General features: G+C 50.0%; 1 protein-coding gene across 1 annotated transcript; it reads right to left on the bottom strand.

Annotated features, from left to right (window-relative positions):
• Nucleotides 1-12,584: 12,584 nt before the first annotated feature.
• Nucleotides 12,585-16,315, bottom strand: LOC144173544 (uncharacterized). The gene is made up of 2 exons (XM_077701923.1): nt 16,280-16,315; nt 12,585-13,162 (listed from the first exon to the last, which is right to left on the bottom strand). The coding sequence occupies exon 2, from the start codon at nt 13,148-13,150 to the stop codon at nt 12,875-12,877; it is 276 nt and encodes a 91-aa protein (XP_077558049.1). The 5' UTR covers nt 13,151-13,162; nt 16,280-16,315; the 3' UTR covers nt 12,585-12,874.
• Nucleotides 16,316-16,615: the final 300 nt, after the last annotated feature.

Here is a 16,615-nt window from a genome sequence, read left to right as displayed (position 1 = left end):
GCGGGCCAGACTGGTGGATGTGTGTGCGCCACTTGTTTGTAAAGGGAAGTTTTAAAATTTTCGCACTATGTGGCTTTTCAAATCTGCCTAGCAAACAATCAACTCATGCAATGTGGGCCAAATCTATTGAGGGGAACCTAAAGTGGGCGGAGGGTGGTGTGACACTATAATACCACACAGACATCCGGAACTGTGTGAGTCATTGCCATTTATGGTTCGGGAAATTACCGTAAAACCCAGGGCATAATAGGAACCGGCATATAACGACAGTTTGAAGCATTTTGCATTGTTCAGAGGGGTGATAAAAGTGTAAGCAAACCGTCTCTGCTACTGTATGAAAATGAAATCATGTAACTTTCAAATGAATAACTGGGCCTTACTTATTGATGACCATGTGAAAAAACCTCATGTGCATTCCATGCCATCTGTAATTTCCTTTTCCCTTCCCATTGCTTTGTACAAGTGTATATAAGCCGCCTGCAAGCAATAAATCTCCCACCTCCCCTCGCGGGAACCCCTGTGTAGATGCGACGGATAGGAGGTTCCCGTTGCAGCGTTGGACAGCGGAGGAACGGCGGTGGAACGATGGAGCGGAGCGGCGCAGGCACCGCATTTTATAGCGCGCATAACGGTGAGGGGGCGCGCCGGCGCTAGTGCGTCTGCCGCGGCTATGACGCAACACAATCCAACACAATCCACTTTAATCCAATCCAATCCAATCCAAGCCCATCCAATCCAATCCAATACAATTCAATCCATTCGAATCCAATCCAATGCCCCTCGCGAGAGAGTGTCGCTATAGGAGAGGAGAGGGGGGAGCGGCGGAGAGCGCAGCTCACGCGGCGAGGAGAATGGGGGAGGGGCGGACGCCGACAACAACGCCGACGCTGGATGCAAGGACAAGGCGAGTGAATGAGATGCAGTCGCATCTAAAAACTTGGTTGTTAGTCAGCGCCGCGTGGTTGTCTTCTACTCGGCGTCCCGTCCTTTCGCGCTGTTGCTCAGATTGATAAACTGGTATTTCATCAAAATTTTAGATTTGGCACAATTCGAAGTTCCGTGATTTTCATGGAGATATCACGTCCCACTGTAAGGTTACAAACCGCTCTGGTATACCCTGCTAGAAGTTGGTGCGATATCGACGCGCATCAACGTATAAAACATGTCTCGCGGCACAAGACAAGACAAAACTAGTGTTTTCACGGCTTAATGGCTCGCAGAATGCCATTGTACCAGCTATTTCTTTTTTTCTTGCAGTGGCCGCATATTTTCTGCAAGTGTGCCCTACGTTTTTTTCGGATAATCTCGGCCAAGGCAGCTTCAATTTCGAAAAACCTTCTGTTTTTTTTTGCCCACAAAGTTATTCGTCTTCTACTGCACACACCAAAAAATTCCCCGTTTTGTTTTCGCAAAAAAATGCTGCCATTGTTATCACCTAACTTCCCCCCTGCGGCTCAATCGTTGAGGCTTCTGATGGTGATACGGGCATTGAAAAAACAAATATGGATTCCGGGTGAAGAATTTTATGAATGTGCACAAAACACAACTTAAAAATTTGACGTCCTAAGTATGCAGAGAAATCCGGAAAGGTTTTGCGGAATTGTTCTCAATTCTGGACTTACTTGTCGACGACACAAGACGTGTGTAAAACCCTGAAAAAAAAAACTCGCACAGATATCTGAACACATCTTATAAGCTGTGAAACCCAAAGGCTTCTGATTTAATTCATCGCTGCATGTGGCCCCTCAAGCGAATGTGCTTTCGTCGCAAAGAGAGAGAGATAAAAATAATCGTTTATTGGCTGAAAAGACTAGCTAGGACTTGGTCCTTGCCGGTCCGAGATGGCAGGTCTCCTCAGTCCAGGAAACCTCTGACGGTGGCAGCCGTCTTCACCCGGTTCACCAGATTCTTTTGGTTCTCCGGGTCCTCGTAGACGAGCAGTGCCTCCCACTTTTCAGAACTGTCGTGGTCACCGGTTGCATGGGCTCTTGCATTGTCTTGTGGTGTGGCAGTCAGTCAGTGTATTTGAGGATGCTTGGCTATCTACAGGTGGGTCTGGACGACGGTAATCGCAAGGGCACTCAAGGATCATGTGTGCCAAGGTATCGGGTATGTCGAAGTAAGGGCACAGATATGAAAATGGGGCTCATGATTATTCCGTGTGTGTACGTGTTTGTTTGGAGCCGATGAAAGATTACGCTTTCTTCGTTGGCGAGGTCACGGTGTGGGAGGGGGGGAGGGAATATCTCTTTCGCTTAACTCGGTAGTGCTGAAGTATGGCCCCGTAGGCGATGGGTAGGCCTGCTGCGCCCGTTGCAACACGGCTGTTGGGGGGCAGGAAGGCCCGGCTGGTGTGCCCTCGGGCTGCGGCGTGCACTGTTTCCCGCCGTCCCTTCATGCCATGGCATCCACGTGACGCAGCGGTCAGGAAGTTGGGGCGCTTCTTCAAGATTTTAAGTTCCGCCGCTTATACGCGTCCTTTTTGGAAGTTCCGACATGCCGCATGGGAGTCGGTGAATATGAGTGCTCGATTGCTGCAGATCGTCATTGCCAAGGCAATGGCTGCTTCTTCGCCGTTTCGGGGTTACGAGCCGGAATTGTTGCCGACGCCAATTCCCTGCCTAGTTGGTCCGTGACGCTTATTGCTAAAGCAGTGTGGTCTTGGTGTAGAAAATAAAGGTGGAATGGGCGGTTGAGACAAGCGAAGGCAGGGGGCGTGGCACGATCAGAAGATGAAGATCGGCCGCGCTCGCGTGCTCGAGCTTGAGTGTTCCGTGACCACCACGAGAACCGGACGTCTGGGTCCTGCTTTCCTTGCTTGATCCGCCATACGCTGGTGCCGAAACCCGGGATTCGAGGCACGAGTGGACCTGACTTTGGAGGCGCAGCGGCTGCGAGGCTCGCGAGGCCTGGAACCTTCGTGCCACTTGTTCCGGGAGGCCTTGCCCTCGGCCGCTGCCCATCATGGCTCGTGCTCAAGCCGACCCTCGTTTTTCTACGCCACCCCTTCCATTGGAACGCCTGAATCTACGCCGCAGGCTCCTGCGAGAGAAAGTCTCAGGGCTCATTACGGCAATCGACGCCCTTCTCCAGGACCCGGCTCCGCACGTGACCGATCTGACCGCCAACATTTACCACTTCCACGACACGCCGAGCGAGATACGGGCCCTCGACGCTGCAATTCAAGGAAAACTGACCGGCGATCCAAGAGAGAAGCACGACCCAGCACCCGTTCTCGTAAGGCGATGGAACCAACTGTGAGCGAGGCAGTGGGCGCAGCTTCGTCTTCTTCTTTACCCCAGCTATCGCCCTCTGCCTGCGCTCATCTAATTTATTTACAACACACTCCCCCCCGGCCAGAAAGCCAAGGACTGGCCTTCAAGCTGACCCTTCGTATGGGGCGACTGAATATTGTCCCAGGGATCAGGATGATGTCGGACTGTTGGTGCGGGCGGTGCTTGAAGCCATGATTCTCATCTGATGCTGCGTCCCCGGTTCCCTGCGCATCAGGATCACGCGCTTCGCACCACAGGTCTTCGGGTAGCCGCCGGGGTCGTAAGGGAATCCGGTAAGTTTGGGTAGCTTCATGTGATTCTTGATAACGAGCACGCTCCAGATGGTGCACTGCTTGGTCGGTGGGCAAACGATTGTAGCTGGGGCAAACAGAAGAAGTCTAGCATAATTCGTGGTGTTCGTATGGCTGTCACCTTCGGTTCTCAAGCTGTCTAGTTGAACTGGCGGTGATTCCGCGCTGTGCCGTATTGGACACGGTTGGGGAAGGCGCCAGATTCTGAAGCGGGATGTGGACCGGAGCTTCAAAACTTTCGAATTACTCGATTTGGGCAGGCATCTGTAGACTCGGTGAAATATTCGGCGTCTAGCTGGGATGCGGTCGTGGTTTTCCATGACGTGACGCAAGGCGTGGCTACTCATCTTCCTCCGGGTTGGTGGGCGTCGGTTCGCTTCCTCCCATCGCGACTCCAAAGGGGTGGTTTCCTGACCTCTAGGAGCGCCATCTAAGTGCGTGCTGAAGGTCGTGTCACCAGGCGACGATATCTTGTGCTGGCAAGGAAGCCCGCTCTGCTTGCTGTCACCAGAATCACTGAGCTCCTTGCGCTGTTGCGGGCGCGGATATGCCTTGCGAGAAGGGGTAAGGGCATGGTTGTCGGTTCCCGAAGGGGACGGCAGGAACGCGTCTGCCTTATCGTCACCCTGCGTCTCATTCCTGTCTTTCGAAAGCAGCATGCTCTCACTCTCGGGGAAAACGGCGAGGCTGGTACTTTGAGGGCAGATCGGGACAGTCAGTTCGCGCTGGGTGAGGTCCTCTGCTTCCACTGTGCACGGTTTCGTTACCAGAGACTCACCGTGAGTGGCGTTGACAGGAGAGTCACCAGGCGCCATCCAAATGGCCGAACTTATGTTGGCTGCGCATTCATCGTGCATGGTGGGCTCGAGCTGCTGTTGGCGCGTCTCTGGCTGAACCGTCGGAAGAGAGACAAAGTGGGTGTTTTGCGGCACGATGGAAACACCCATGGCGTCTCGATTGTCACTCCTCCAGGTGGTTCGGACGTAGCCACCGGCGGCTGAATTCACAGCGGCTTTGCCAACCGGGTGGAGCAGCACGCGCGTTTGACACGAGCGCATTTTGTCGTCGAAATTCTGGGATACGGCAACGTCTTCCTTCAGCTTGTCGCCGGTCAGTTTTCCTTGAATTGCAGCGTCGAGGGCCCGTATCTCGCTCGGCGTGTCGTGGAAGTGGTAAATGTTGGCGGTCAGATCGGTCACGTGCGGAGCCGGGTCCTGGAGAAGGGCGTCGATTGCCGTAATGAGCCCTGAGACTTTCTCTCGCAGGAGCCTGCGGCGTAGATTCAGGCGTTCCAGTGGAAGGGATGGAGCTCCGAAAATGGGCTTCCAACATCTCTTCCCTGCGGGACTTGTTCATAAGAGATAAGCTCGCATTGGAGGATGAAGGTGGCGACGCCACCACAATGAAAGTTCTCGGGGTGAGCTGGAACCGCATTGACGACACGCTGCTCATCAGCACAGGAAACGTGGCCGCGTTCATCAACACAAAGCCCACCACCAAGCGAACCATGCTACAAACATTTGCAAGAATCTACGATCCCCTAGGCTTCTTGGCACCATTCACGGTCCGGGCAAAGGTTATATTTCAAGATTTATGGAAGATGCGGCACCCATGGGACAGTCCTCTACGACGTGAGCAACTCACCGCCTGGAACGCATGGTGCTCCGAATTAACCGAGCTGCAACACCTTTGTTTGCCACGAAACGTATCAGACGAGCAAGGTTACCCGGAGCAGTCCATAGAAATCCACTTCTTCGCGGACGCTAGCCCGCGAGCATATGGCACAGTTGTCTACGTCCGCCGACGCTCCGCGCATGGTGACCCGTTTGAGGCAAATCTGCTGATCAGCAAAGGTCGTGTGGCCCCTATCAAGGCGACGACGTTGCCTCGCCTCGAGCTCCTTGCCTGCCTCATCGCAGCGCGCCTTTACAACTACCTAATGCGAGTTCCTGGCCTATCAGCCACACGTGCGTTCTTCTGGTCGGACGCGCAGATTCCCCTGCACTGGATATGCGGGGAACCTAGCCGGTGGCCACCCTTCGTCCGAAATCGCGTCGAAGAGATCCAGCGCCTGACCAAGGGATGCAGATGGGGGCATTGCAGCAGCAAGGACAATCCTGCCGACCTCATCACACGCGGAATAAGTGCAACAGTCCTCAGAACCTCAGAGCCTTGGTGGCATGGACCATCATGGATCGCCCACACAGAAAACCTGTGGCCATTGAACCAGCCCCAGGAAGTCGCTGACTTCGTCGACCTGTCACCAGCCTTGGCGTCATCTTGCCCGGTGGGGTCTTCGCCACCGGAACCACTATGCCAAATTTCAGATTACAGCCGCTACTCACGGCTACTTAGAGTGACGGCCTGGGTTCGACGCTTCGTAAACAACGCTTTACTGCAACGTCCATCGATGACCGGGCCACTGGTTGCTAACGAAGTCCAAGAAGCTGAACTGTACTGGATTCTCCAGGTACAGCAGGAAGCATTCCCCCCAAGACCGGGAAGCTCTATCGAACAGCCAGCTTGGTGTGGGGACTTCCCGACTGCTTCGTCTACAGCCCTTTTTGGACTCCGCTGGCGTTATCCGCGTGGGGGGACGACTACACTGCTTACAATCTCCTTTCGAAGTGCGACATCCGATCATTATGCCCGAAAAGAACGATTTAACCCGGCTGCTTATTCTGGCAACCCACGAGCGCCTGTTGCATGCTGGAACAGAAGCCACGCTCACAGAGATCCGCCAGCGCTATTGGATCATTCGAGGGCGCCAGACAGTGAAGAAAGCCCTCCACCAGTGCTTGCCGTGCCGAAGGCGCAGGCTGACACCGGAGACAGCACCGACGGCACCATTACCACGCGACCGCATAACGGAAACAAGCCCGTTCTCTATTGTGGGCGTCGACTTCTGCGGTCCTCTGTACTGCCGTACCAACGACCCGTCCAAAGTCAAAGCATACGTCGCCGTATTCTCGTGCGGCGTCACGCGGGCTCTACACCTGGAATTGACGACGGGGATGACAGCGTCAAGTTTCTTGCTCGCCTTCAGGCGCTTCATTGCTCGCCGCGGAATACCTGCCACGGTATACTCCGATAACGCCCTCGCTTTTAAACAGTGTGCGAAGTCCTTCCATTCCCTCACCGACGCCACACTCGAAGATTTCTGCAGCGGAAAGCGCACTGTTTGGAAATTCAACGTAGAGAAGGCACCGTGGTGGGGCGGTTGGTGGGAACGAGTGATTCGGATAACGAAAGAGACGCTGAGACGTACCCTTGGGCGCAACTCTCTGACAGCTGAGGAACTGGCAACCACGTTGTGTGAAGTGGAGGCGGTTATCAACAGCCGGCCCTTGACGTACCTGACCACGGATGCCGACGGACCTCATCCCATAACACCGGCTCACTTCTGGCTCGGCAAGCCGAACACGTGCCTCCCCCAGAACCTCGGGCCATTCGAGCCATCGTCGACAAGCTCCGAGTTGACACGCCGCTGGAGGCACCGACAGAACGTCACAAATCGCCTATGGCAAAGATGGCGGAATGAATACCTTCTGCTTCTGCGGTCCGCTCACGAAGCGCCCTCACATCCGTTACACCAACTCGCAGTCGGAGACGTGGTTGTAGTGCACGATGAAAGATACGCCCCAACGTTTTGGAGACTGGGCCGTGTGGCCAAGTTGCTACCCGGACGCGACGGAATCGCCCGCTCCTGTGTACTCCGACTGTCAACTGGTCAAGAAATCAGGCGGCCCATTCAACGGCTCTACTTCCTTGAAGCCAACCCTTAGACTTCTTGGCGGGCCGGGGAGTGTGTAGAAAATAAAGGTGGAATGGGCGGTTGAGACAAGCGAAGGCAGGGGGCGTGGCACGATCAGAAGATGAAGATCGGCCGCGCTCGCGTGCTCGAGCTTGAGTGTTCCGTGACCACCACGAGAACCGGACGTCTGGGTCCTGCTTTCCTTGCTTGATCCGCCATACTTGGTATCGAGCAGCGTCCGTGTATCTGGTGTTAGGATCTTTTCATATTTTCGCAGGAGTGCCTTCGATCTTGCCTGTATTCTTTATTTGTGGTAAGTGGGGTGCATATTACGTGGTATGTGTGCTATACAGATTGTCTCTAGGAGTGCTGATGGTAGTCTCGCTTTTTGATCGGTGTCCGCGATGTAGGTTTCACTGAAATTTGGAAACCGGAGTACTGCCCTGCCTGTAGGAGTGAGCTGGAGGCGATCGAGTTGGCTGGCTTTGTAGGCTTCGACCATCTCCTCTAACGTATTATGTACGCCTAATTTAAGCTGCTTGTCGGTGGATGCTATGAAACGAAGGCCTAGAGCAGTCTTGGCTGCTTTCCTAAACATTATGTAGCCAATGTGAATTTGTGAAGCGCTGGTTCGCAAATCACCGGGCCATCCCACTGAGTGGGTATGTGAGAATTTTAGTTGGCCGTGCGCTTGTTAAAGCCACATGGAAATAGCTGCATCGGCTGGGAGGTTCTGGTGAATCACGAGCTGCCGAACGCCATGAATGGCCCAATAAACAGAAAACCCCCCGTTTAAATCAGCGTCTATACCAGCAAAGCAAACCCTAAAATGGTGAATAGCGCAAACACTATAAATTAAAGCAACGCAGATCAAAAGGTAATTAGGAGAATATTGGATGGGGTTGGAACAAAACCCATCTCATCCGCAATGCGTGACGAACACCGTAGCTACCACTCGATGGCTCTAGCGGACTAAAGGAAAACCTTTTGAAAGAGTCGTGAGCGTTTGACTTGTAAGCGTGTGTTAAGGACTAGCATTTAGGCGTACATCATTAATTTGAAGGTTCTAATTACATAAGTAGTCATTAGGCGACACCAAAGTGCGCTCCTGCTAAATGTCTTCTTCGCTTGTCCACGCGAACGCAGGTATGTGCCGGCCTTATGTCAGCGTTGTGCGGCATCCACTGTAGCCTATGATCGTATGGCGTTGCCCTAAAGGAGGGCGTGCGAGACGTGCGAACTCGGCGTGTAAGACTGGCACAAGGATCAACCTAACGTTAAGCTTTAGGCTCTTGCATCCTTATATGGCCCTCGCAGCTTGACGTAATCAATTTGATATTGCTTAGCACGTCATAATTGAAGCACATCGTTATGGCTGCCTATTGTACGCGTCTCGATGTACGCGTAACAAGGCAGATGGCTAAAGATATCAGTCATAGAAACAGAGAAAGAAAAGACGCCAAGAAAAAACATGTTGATGATTAATAAAAGAGCAGGTCAGCGACTGCACACTAACGCTTTTGTATTTACTACATCATAACAAGAGGTTCAGTGTTCGTGTTCGTGTGCGTGTCGCCGTCGGCATCGGGTGGCATGGCGGTCAGCCTACTCGGTATTCGTCGTCGCCGTCGTATCATCGTCGTGTTCGCCTAGACAACGAGCTTTAATAAGAAGCGGGCTAATAGAATAAAAAAACATAAATAGGGACGTGCACGAAAGCGGTAAGCGTGTTGCAGGAAGCGCTGATTAGCCACAGTTGCCGCCCCGACCCTTCTACGCTGAGCAGGCGACGCTTCTCGTCGCCGGAAGTGCGAAAAAAAGCCGTACAATTCAATCATTTTTGCTGCGTGATGCATATGGGAGAATCAATGACATACATGTGCGAAGATAGTGGAGCCCGAAAACACGCAGGGGGACGCGGCAACAAATTTTGCAACAAAAATGTGAGCTTTCCGCCGCACCTACAAATGTTATACTTGGCACAGATGAAATTGACCACCCAACGTAACGATTTCACTAGTTCATGTAGTGTGTTTAAAGGGCCTTCCAGGATCCCTTTAACATAAACAAAATATTGAATTACCAACTATAGGTCACCCCAGTCCAGCGCCATGCTGTACGTGGTAGTTTTGTCAAGTTCAAAGGGTTCACTCCTTATATATAGAAGGTATCGTTTGATGAGCGGGTCACAACTTCTACCACCGTGTAACTATTAGATTATCCCGCTTTCAGATATCTTTGTAGCACACGTAAAAACGCCCACGGTAGGGTTCCAAGAACACTTACTGCTCAACTGCAGAGATGTGAAGTAAAGATTGCAGATTTGATGATCTTTGGATTTCGTGATGGTACAGAATGAAAATGTTGGTTGGGTTGAAACGTCAGGTTACGAGCAAAGTACCGAAACTGAGTCGTCATGGCTAAAGCATAAATATTATATACTGCCATAGTGCCAAAAAAAAAAAAGAAAGGAGGGGGGGGGGGATTGGTGTCAGAACACCCCCGAAGTTTTCTGAGCGCCGTACCCCTTCCCACCTTTTCCTTTCGCCCTTTTTTTCGCACGTGCTATTTACACACCAAATCGATATGATATAATGCAAAGACAAAAATAAGAGGGTTGTCCGCTTATTGGAGGCAGAAACTGACAAAAGTTTTGTTGAGGAGCAGGATCTCGCCTCTTCTTTATTTTCTTTTTTTGTTTTTTTTAGCGGCGCCGTAAGCAGACACCGGGAATATTTATGGTTGTGCCAGCGCTGACAAAGACAGACTAAGCCGAGCACGGCGTTCATCACGCTTCCAAAACGTCGGGAGTCACTGATGAGTCGCTGCTAAATACCGACAGACGATGATTCACGTAGATGCAATCAGCGTTCAAGAAGACAACCCGGAGTCGATAAGGAGTCCTTATTCCTCACCCTCTACCGTCTAATCTCGTCAAGCGATTAGCATCTTACTACACCACATGCGCAGATTTTTAACTTGTGATTTCATATTTTATTTTTATTCGACAGCTGTAAGTTCGACGATGTGTTTACATTATCTTGGCGCTCTGTTGACCCGGATCTGTGTCCATCTAGCTGACATTGTTTTCGACTAGCCTTTCTATCAATTCAACCGGACATAACGTGCTGATATCGCGTAGAGACCACCAGGGTGTTACGAAGCGTGGTGCCTAGCCCAAATAATATTGGTTTTAGTAAAAATGCTGTGGCGCCCTAAAATATGCATGTGCATCTTTCCTTCGTGGCGGCAGTACTTTCAGCGCGTTCTGATACTTTGCACTGGCGCATTGTAGTATCCACTACCATTAAACCCCACTACCTCGATATATGAAACAATATAGCCATCCACACAGCCCGGGTCGGTATTATCTAAACGTTAGTGTAGATAATACATGTTAGTATTAGATTATTCTGCGTGCATTCTAACTTACAATTATCCATATACAACATTTCATATATTGGTATGCGGAATGAGCTCATTTTGCTTATATACATACAACCAGAATGGACACTGAGAGCGGAGAATAAGCATAATTGGCGCAATATTAAAAATAATATTTTTTTACTGTGATATTCTCAAAATGTGCAGCACAACACTTATTGGCCAACGTTGTGCATACCCGAAGTCCAAATGTTACGGTGACCACCGTAAAAGAGGCAGGAGCGGGGATTTCTTCAAGCATTCCTGCTAAACGGAGTATTGTTTGCCGGCGAGCCGAATTGCCAGCGTGCATGGGTCTCGTGTCAGTTTCCTAAAAGATTTGCGATGGTCACTGTGGCCCTAGAAACATTTCCCGACCGAACACAGTGAAGCAACACTGTGGCCTCCAATCTGCAAAAGATTCTACGCGGAGGACGGGCGACAGTAACATCACTTATTCGCGCTATGTGTCAGCGCTAAAGCCTATGCGATGGAGTGCAGCTCAACAGGATTGACGAAGCACCACAGCGGGACTTTGACTGATGTACACAGGTCTGAAACGGCGATAGTTTCTATTACCGCAAACGGTTGCGGCTGTTCACATAGACGTTTTTGTTAAAATTCTGAAATTTCCATTTCGGGGTGCCTTGCGCGTCGAAGCTACGCGCGGTATGAAGCATGCCGTACCGGTAGTCTCAAGAATAATTTGGGCAACTGGGAAACCTTAACATACGCCGCAATATTGACGCACAGCAGCCCTCGTTGTCCGCCTTTATGAGGAAAACTGTCACCACGCTAGAATATAAGCCATCGTCGTACTCAAGAGCGCATCGCCTTAGCAACTTAGCCAACAAAGCAAGTATTTTCTGTTAGTAATTTTGTTCCTTTTTTTTCAGGTAGCATAAAAGTCAATGCAAATAAAACAAGAACTCGGGCGATCATCTCTTTAACCAGGGTTGACCATACCGCGGGAAGACGAGCTTGTACCTTGTAACGTTTCGCTTATACCTTCACCGTAGCACCCTGGTATTCACACTGCTACAAATTTCACAATTTGGGTAAATTTTACAAAAAATTCCCCCGCATTTCCCCGAGGGGGAGAATGTGAAAGTGCGAATGCACGGTTGTCGGCCCGCTTGCGGCGCTTGCGCTCGGCCCCCGCAGCCCACCGCCTCGCCGCCTTCTCTTCCATCTCTTCCATCGGGTTTGTAGTATCACGTGTACACCACGCAGTTATCAAGCCGCTATAACGCCGCTGAGTCGCCAACGCACGCCGCTGACGACGTAGTTTGAATGCGTTAAAGATATAAGGCGCGTCACTAACGCTGATATCACGTCGCGTCCGTGGCTTGGTCGGTAGAGCGTCGCGCTGCGGCCGCAAAGTCCGCGGATCAAAACCTGGCGCCGGATGCTGTTTCTTTATAGAGGAGCACTGCGGACGCCGACGCCGCCGACACCGGCGGTGGATGGTTTGGGGTCGCTTATGAAGTGCATTCGCACTTAAAAGGACAGTTTGGTTTTGATTTCGTTCGGTTTTCGTTTTTGTGTTGCCCCTCTTGGTTTGTATGCTATGACTGCTCTTTCCGAACTTGCTGTGCAGTATACCTAGCCCATCTCCCTAAATATTACGTTCAACTTGGTATTCTTGGTAAATTTTTGTTCCCAAATACATTTAAATACGGTGATAGGAGGCTTCCGCAGGGTATCAATGTATATTACTACACACCACCCACGAAGAAATAATTTTATAATACGCGATTTTCAAAAAAAAGGGGATCAATATTTTATTGGCTTACAATTTTTATAAATTACGGAGCGGCTTTTAACAGCACTACAGGATGCAAAAAGTCTACTGCACCAAGGTGCAACCCTGTATGACTTAAAAATTTTGTCATTGATCCAGTGCCATCGAGAGCAAAAACGCTCCTCGGTGTCGTATTTCCGAACTAATACAAACAATAACTTGATGATCAGTCTCTTATCGCAGGTAAAACAAAATATTTTAATTAATGCCATTCATATCGGTGGAAAAACGTAGCCGCCAGTGTTCTTCACCAGGAGTTCCAAATGTCGTGTCATCAGGGATGGTCCAAAAGTCTTGGTGGACCACCTTAACCGTAAAGGCCGCCGTAGCGACCATAGCCACGGCCGTATCCGCCATATCCACCATAGCCTCCGTAGTAGCCACGTCCGTAGCCGCCGTAGCCTCCTCGATAACCCCCGTAGCCGCCACGTCCATAACCGCCGTATCCGCCGTAGCCGCCGTAGCCTCCATAGCCGCGTCCGTAACCAAAACCACCGTAGCCATATTGGGCGGCTGCCATGCTACACAGGGCGGCCAGCACCACAAGGGCGACTAGGAGGGACTTGCTGCTCACGGAAATCATCTCTGCTTTTTTCTGAAATTAAAAAAAGGAAAAATGCCAGTTGGGCCCAATGCACAATTAAATTACCTTGGTAAACATTGCAACCATTTTTTTTTTCTATTTCAGGGTTTATAAACACCACCACCTATGGCCCTCAAAAAGAAATAGAAACTTTTGTCTTGTTCAGAAGGGGCTGTGGGACGACCTGGAGTGAATTGCAAACTGGCAAACGTTCGAAAAGGTTTTCACTGAAAGGCATAACAAAATGCAGGACGCCGGTTCAAAGCTCAGCCAGACTCTCTCAGTCAGATACGCAGCAAAGTTCATTTTTCCCAGTCTGCAGCTATGATATTACTTTAAAAACTAAGGACGTTAACGAAGGAAAGTGACCATGAAAAATATAAAGCGTCCTTGTAAAAGCACCAGCCTTTTCAAAAGCTTAGCGAGAACCCACTTTTAAAATTGCATACATGTCCTTAACCTCTGTTTTGAGTTTTCGCAGAATAAAAATATGGAGGCGAAAATCAGATTTATTTGAATGCTCTTAGCGAAGATAAATGTAGAATTTATGGCATTTCTTTTCCTATATAGTGATATTTTTTTACGAGTAAAAAGACACGGTAAAAACACTTTCGGACAGAAACAACAAAAAGCCATCAATTGTTAAAAGATACAACGGAGGTTGTAGCTCGGGAATTGAAAGTAATTTGGTTCCTTAATGGTTAAATAATGAGAGCCGGTTTAGTTTTCATTGTTACACTTTCAACGGCACACTCGCTGCAGGCTGCCGCGAAATCGCCCCGCAACAATCTTTGATGTTGGTATTTGCTTTTGCAATTCTCTTCGAGGAGACCCGCCGGGGTGGCTGAGTGGCTAAGCCGTTGCGCTGCTGAGCACGAGGACGCGGGTTGCATTCCAGGCTGCGGCGGCCGCTTTTCTGATGTAGGCGAAAAGCAAAACCGCTCGTGTGTACGAGATTTCGGCGCACGTTAAGGATCCCTAGGTGGTCAGAATTAACCCGAAGCCCTCCACTATGGCGCGCCTCATCGCCTGCGTTGCGTCGGCGCGTTAAACCCAACAATCAATGAATCAATCTCTTCGAGGAGGCACAGGCGAAACCTATTCTTCAGCATTCCTTAGTATGCGGTGATGGAGACGCTATTGCTGCGGTATCAATAGTGGTTTTGAATGAAAATTCCAGCTGAGCCCCACGAATTCCAATCAATTCCTTTGGGTTTAGGCCAAAATTTTTCAATTAAATTCAATGATATATTTATCTTTCATAGACAATGAAAGAAAGGAGCAATCACAAAAAGCTACTGCGGTGAGTAGCTTGACGAGATGACTGCCACCTCAGAACGACAGCAACGTTCAGTGCGGAGGACGTAATATATAATAACAAAACAACAAAAAAACGTTCTATTCAAAGTGTTTTTCTTGGTGGGAAATTATCAATTAAATCTCTGCCTTTCGCGATTCTTACACGCATCCTCCGGAAGACAGCGTCCTGCCATATCGACTCATAATTCAAAGAAAACACCCTACTAACACAGTAGAAAAGAACTGTCATGCTGGCACTACGCTCCTTTAAATATAGCACTAAGTCGTAAAGACACAAGCGAATGAGCATGAAATCGAGTGAGCAAGCTTGAATCGTACTTGCAAATTTCAGAGAAAGCTACACATTTTTTTTCTGACGACGCTAGCGGAGAGTAATTCCGAAACAAGCTGTAAAGCTAAGTAGGTATAAATATGTATTTTGGATCTCTATAAAGAGTCACTAGTAGTATAAAGAGTATCTAGTAGGAACCTTAAGGACCGGAATCAAAAATCTTCCCTAGTGCGTACACTTTCAATTGGGTAGTGGAAACAGTTGTCACCTACTTTCGTCATCATGAAATATCAATGCAAACTTTTCCAAACCTCCCACTCATGGCAGTTGGAGAAAAAGCTAACTCGTGCTTTTTAAAACAGTAGAAGCAATTGCAGGTATAAAACCTGTCCCCTACAGGGCGCCTGCGACGCATCCGGTTGACCAGGCTTTCGTGGACGCCGGGACATACGACTGCACCGTCACCACGGCCTTGAAGTGTTCATCTTACCCTGCTTGGAACCAACACTGCGCGTACGAGACCCTCCGTACTCTACCTAGCCTGCTAGCAGAACGTACTGCCATTCGGTATGGTCTGCAGGCGCTTGCATCGACACTGACCAGTGGGGTGAAGCTGGAAATCTTCACAGACTCAACTGCAGCGATTCGGGATTTACGTCGCGTTGCACGGTGTACAAGCCTGGCTGCAGGCATTCATGCGATTGTGGACACCTACCCATGCCCTGTCCGTGTGTTGTGGATTCGCCGGGACATGCGTCCTGCTCAAACTACGGCAGATCGCGCCTGCCGCTTAAAAGACCTCCCACGGCCACTACCGTAATATCTACCAATATCTACCGTAGAAGAAGTAGAACTGTTGGTGAAAAAAGAGAACCTCCGCCGCGCCACGCTTGCTTTACTTACACCGCGTGGAACTGACCTCCCCAGTGGGATCGCTCTCTGGGGGAGGTCTTGCTGGGGAGGCTTCGAGTTCGGGTGGCGTTATCCCCAGCAGTTAGTCACGCTTGGCCTGCCCGATATCACGCCCCGTTTGCAGACACCTGCCCCTTATGTCTGACTCCTGCGCCAGGAGCTTACGTTAAACACCGGTTGTGGACTTGCTCAGGTCTCAGAAACGCCCGAATTCAACACCTTCGAGACACAGGGCTCCATCCTGGCATACCCCCAGATCTTAGGCATTGGATATATGGACCCCAGTACCGGTCTCTCGGATTTTTGCGTGAAACTGGTGCAATGTTGTACCTTTAAAACTTCCTGTTATGCCGTAGGGCAACCTCTGGCAATTAAAAAAAGTATAAAACAACGTAATAAAGGGTAAACCACCGTCATTCCAGAAATGAAGTCATTGTTTAGTACCAACGAAACTGTCCTTGCAACGCCACTAGCCAACAAGAATGTGTGAAATTGCAAAAAAACCACGTCTAGAGCTAAATAAAACCAAGTAATCGTAGACCATTTCCGGCTTGGAGAAACACGTCTCTAGACAATGAAAACCATGCTCGCGGGTTCGGGCAATTTTCAGACCCTTTTAAACTCACGTTTTCCTCGTCCAGTGAGAACCGACTGCTCGAACGGATGGTCAGTGGTGGATGGGTTCCGGCTGTCAGTGTGGCGTGCTTTTATACACCACAAGACGCACACGTGCCGGTGCGTCCGGGTGAGCTCGGTCATTGGCTCAGAGACCCGGTGGCGTAAAAAGACCGGTCTTTCGTGAGATCCGCGACTGCTTAAAATATGTGTTTCCGCTTAGCACTTTAGATTTTTGTCTCCGCAATCAGAGAGAAATCGCTTGTTCGAAACTTGCCTTTCCTTCCTGCCGATATCTAAACACGCAAACAATCTACAAAACGTCTGATAAAGTAGGAGGGCAGCTC

Source organism: Haemaphysalis longicornis, unplaced genomic scaffold, assembly GCF_048455015.1.
Source record: "Haemaphysalis longicornis isolate Haplotype H1 unplaced genomic scaffold, Haemaphysalis longicornis Haplotype H1 scaffold_3, whole genome shotgun sequence".
Taxonomy (NCBI): Eukaryota; Metazoa; Arthropoda; class Arachnida; order Ixodida; family Ixodidae; genus Haemaphysalis; species Haemaphysalis longicornis.
This window is presented reverse-complemented; position numbering and strand designations above follow the sequence as displayed.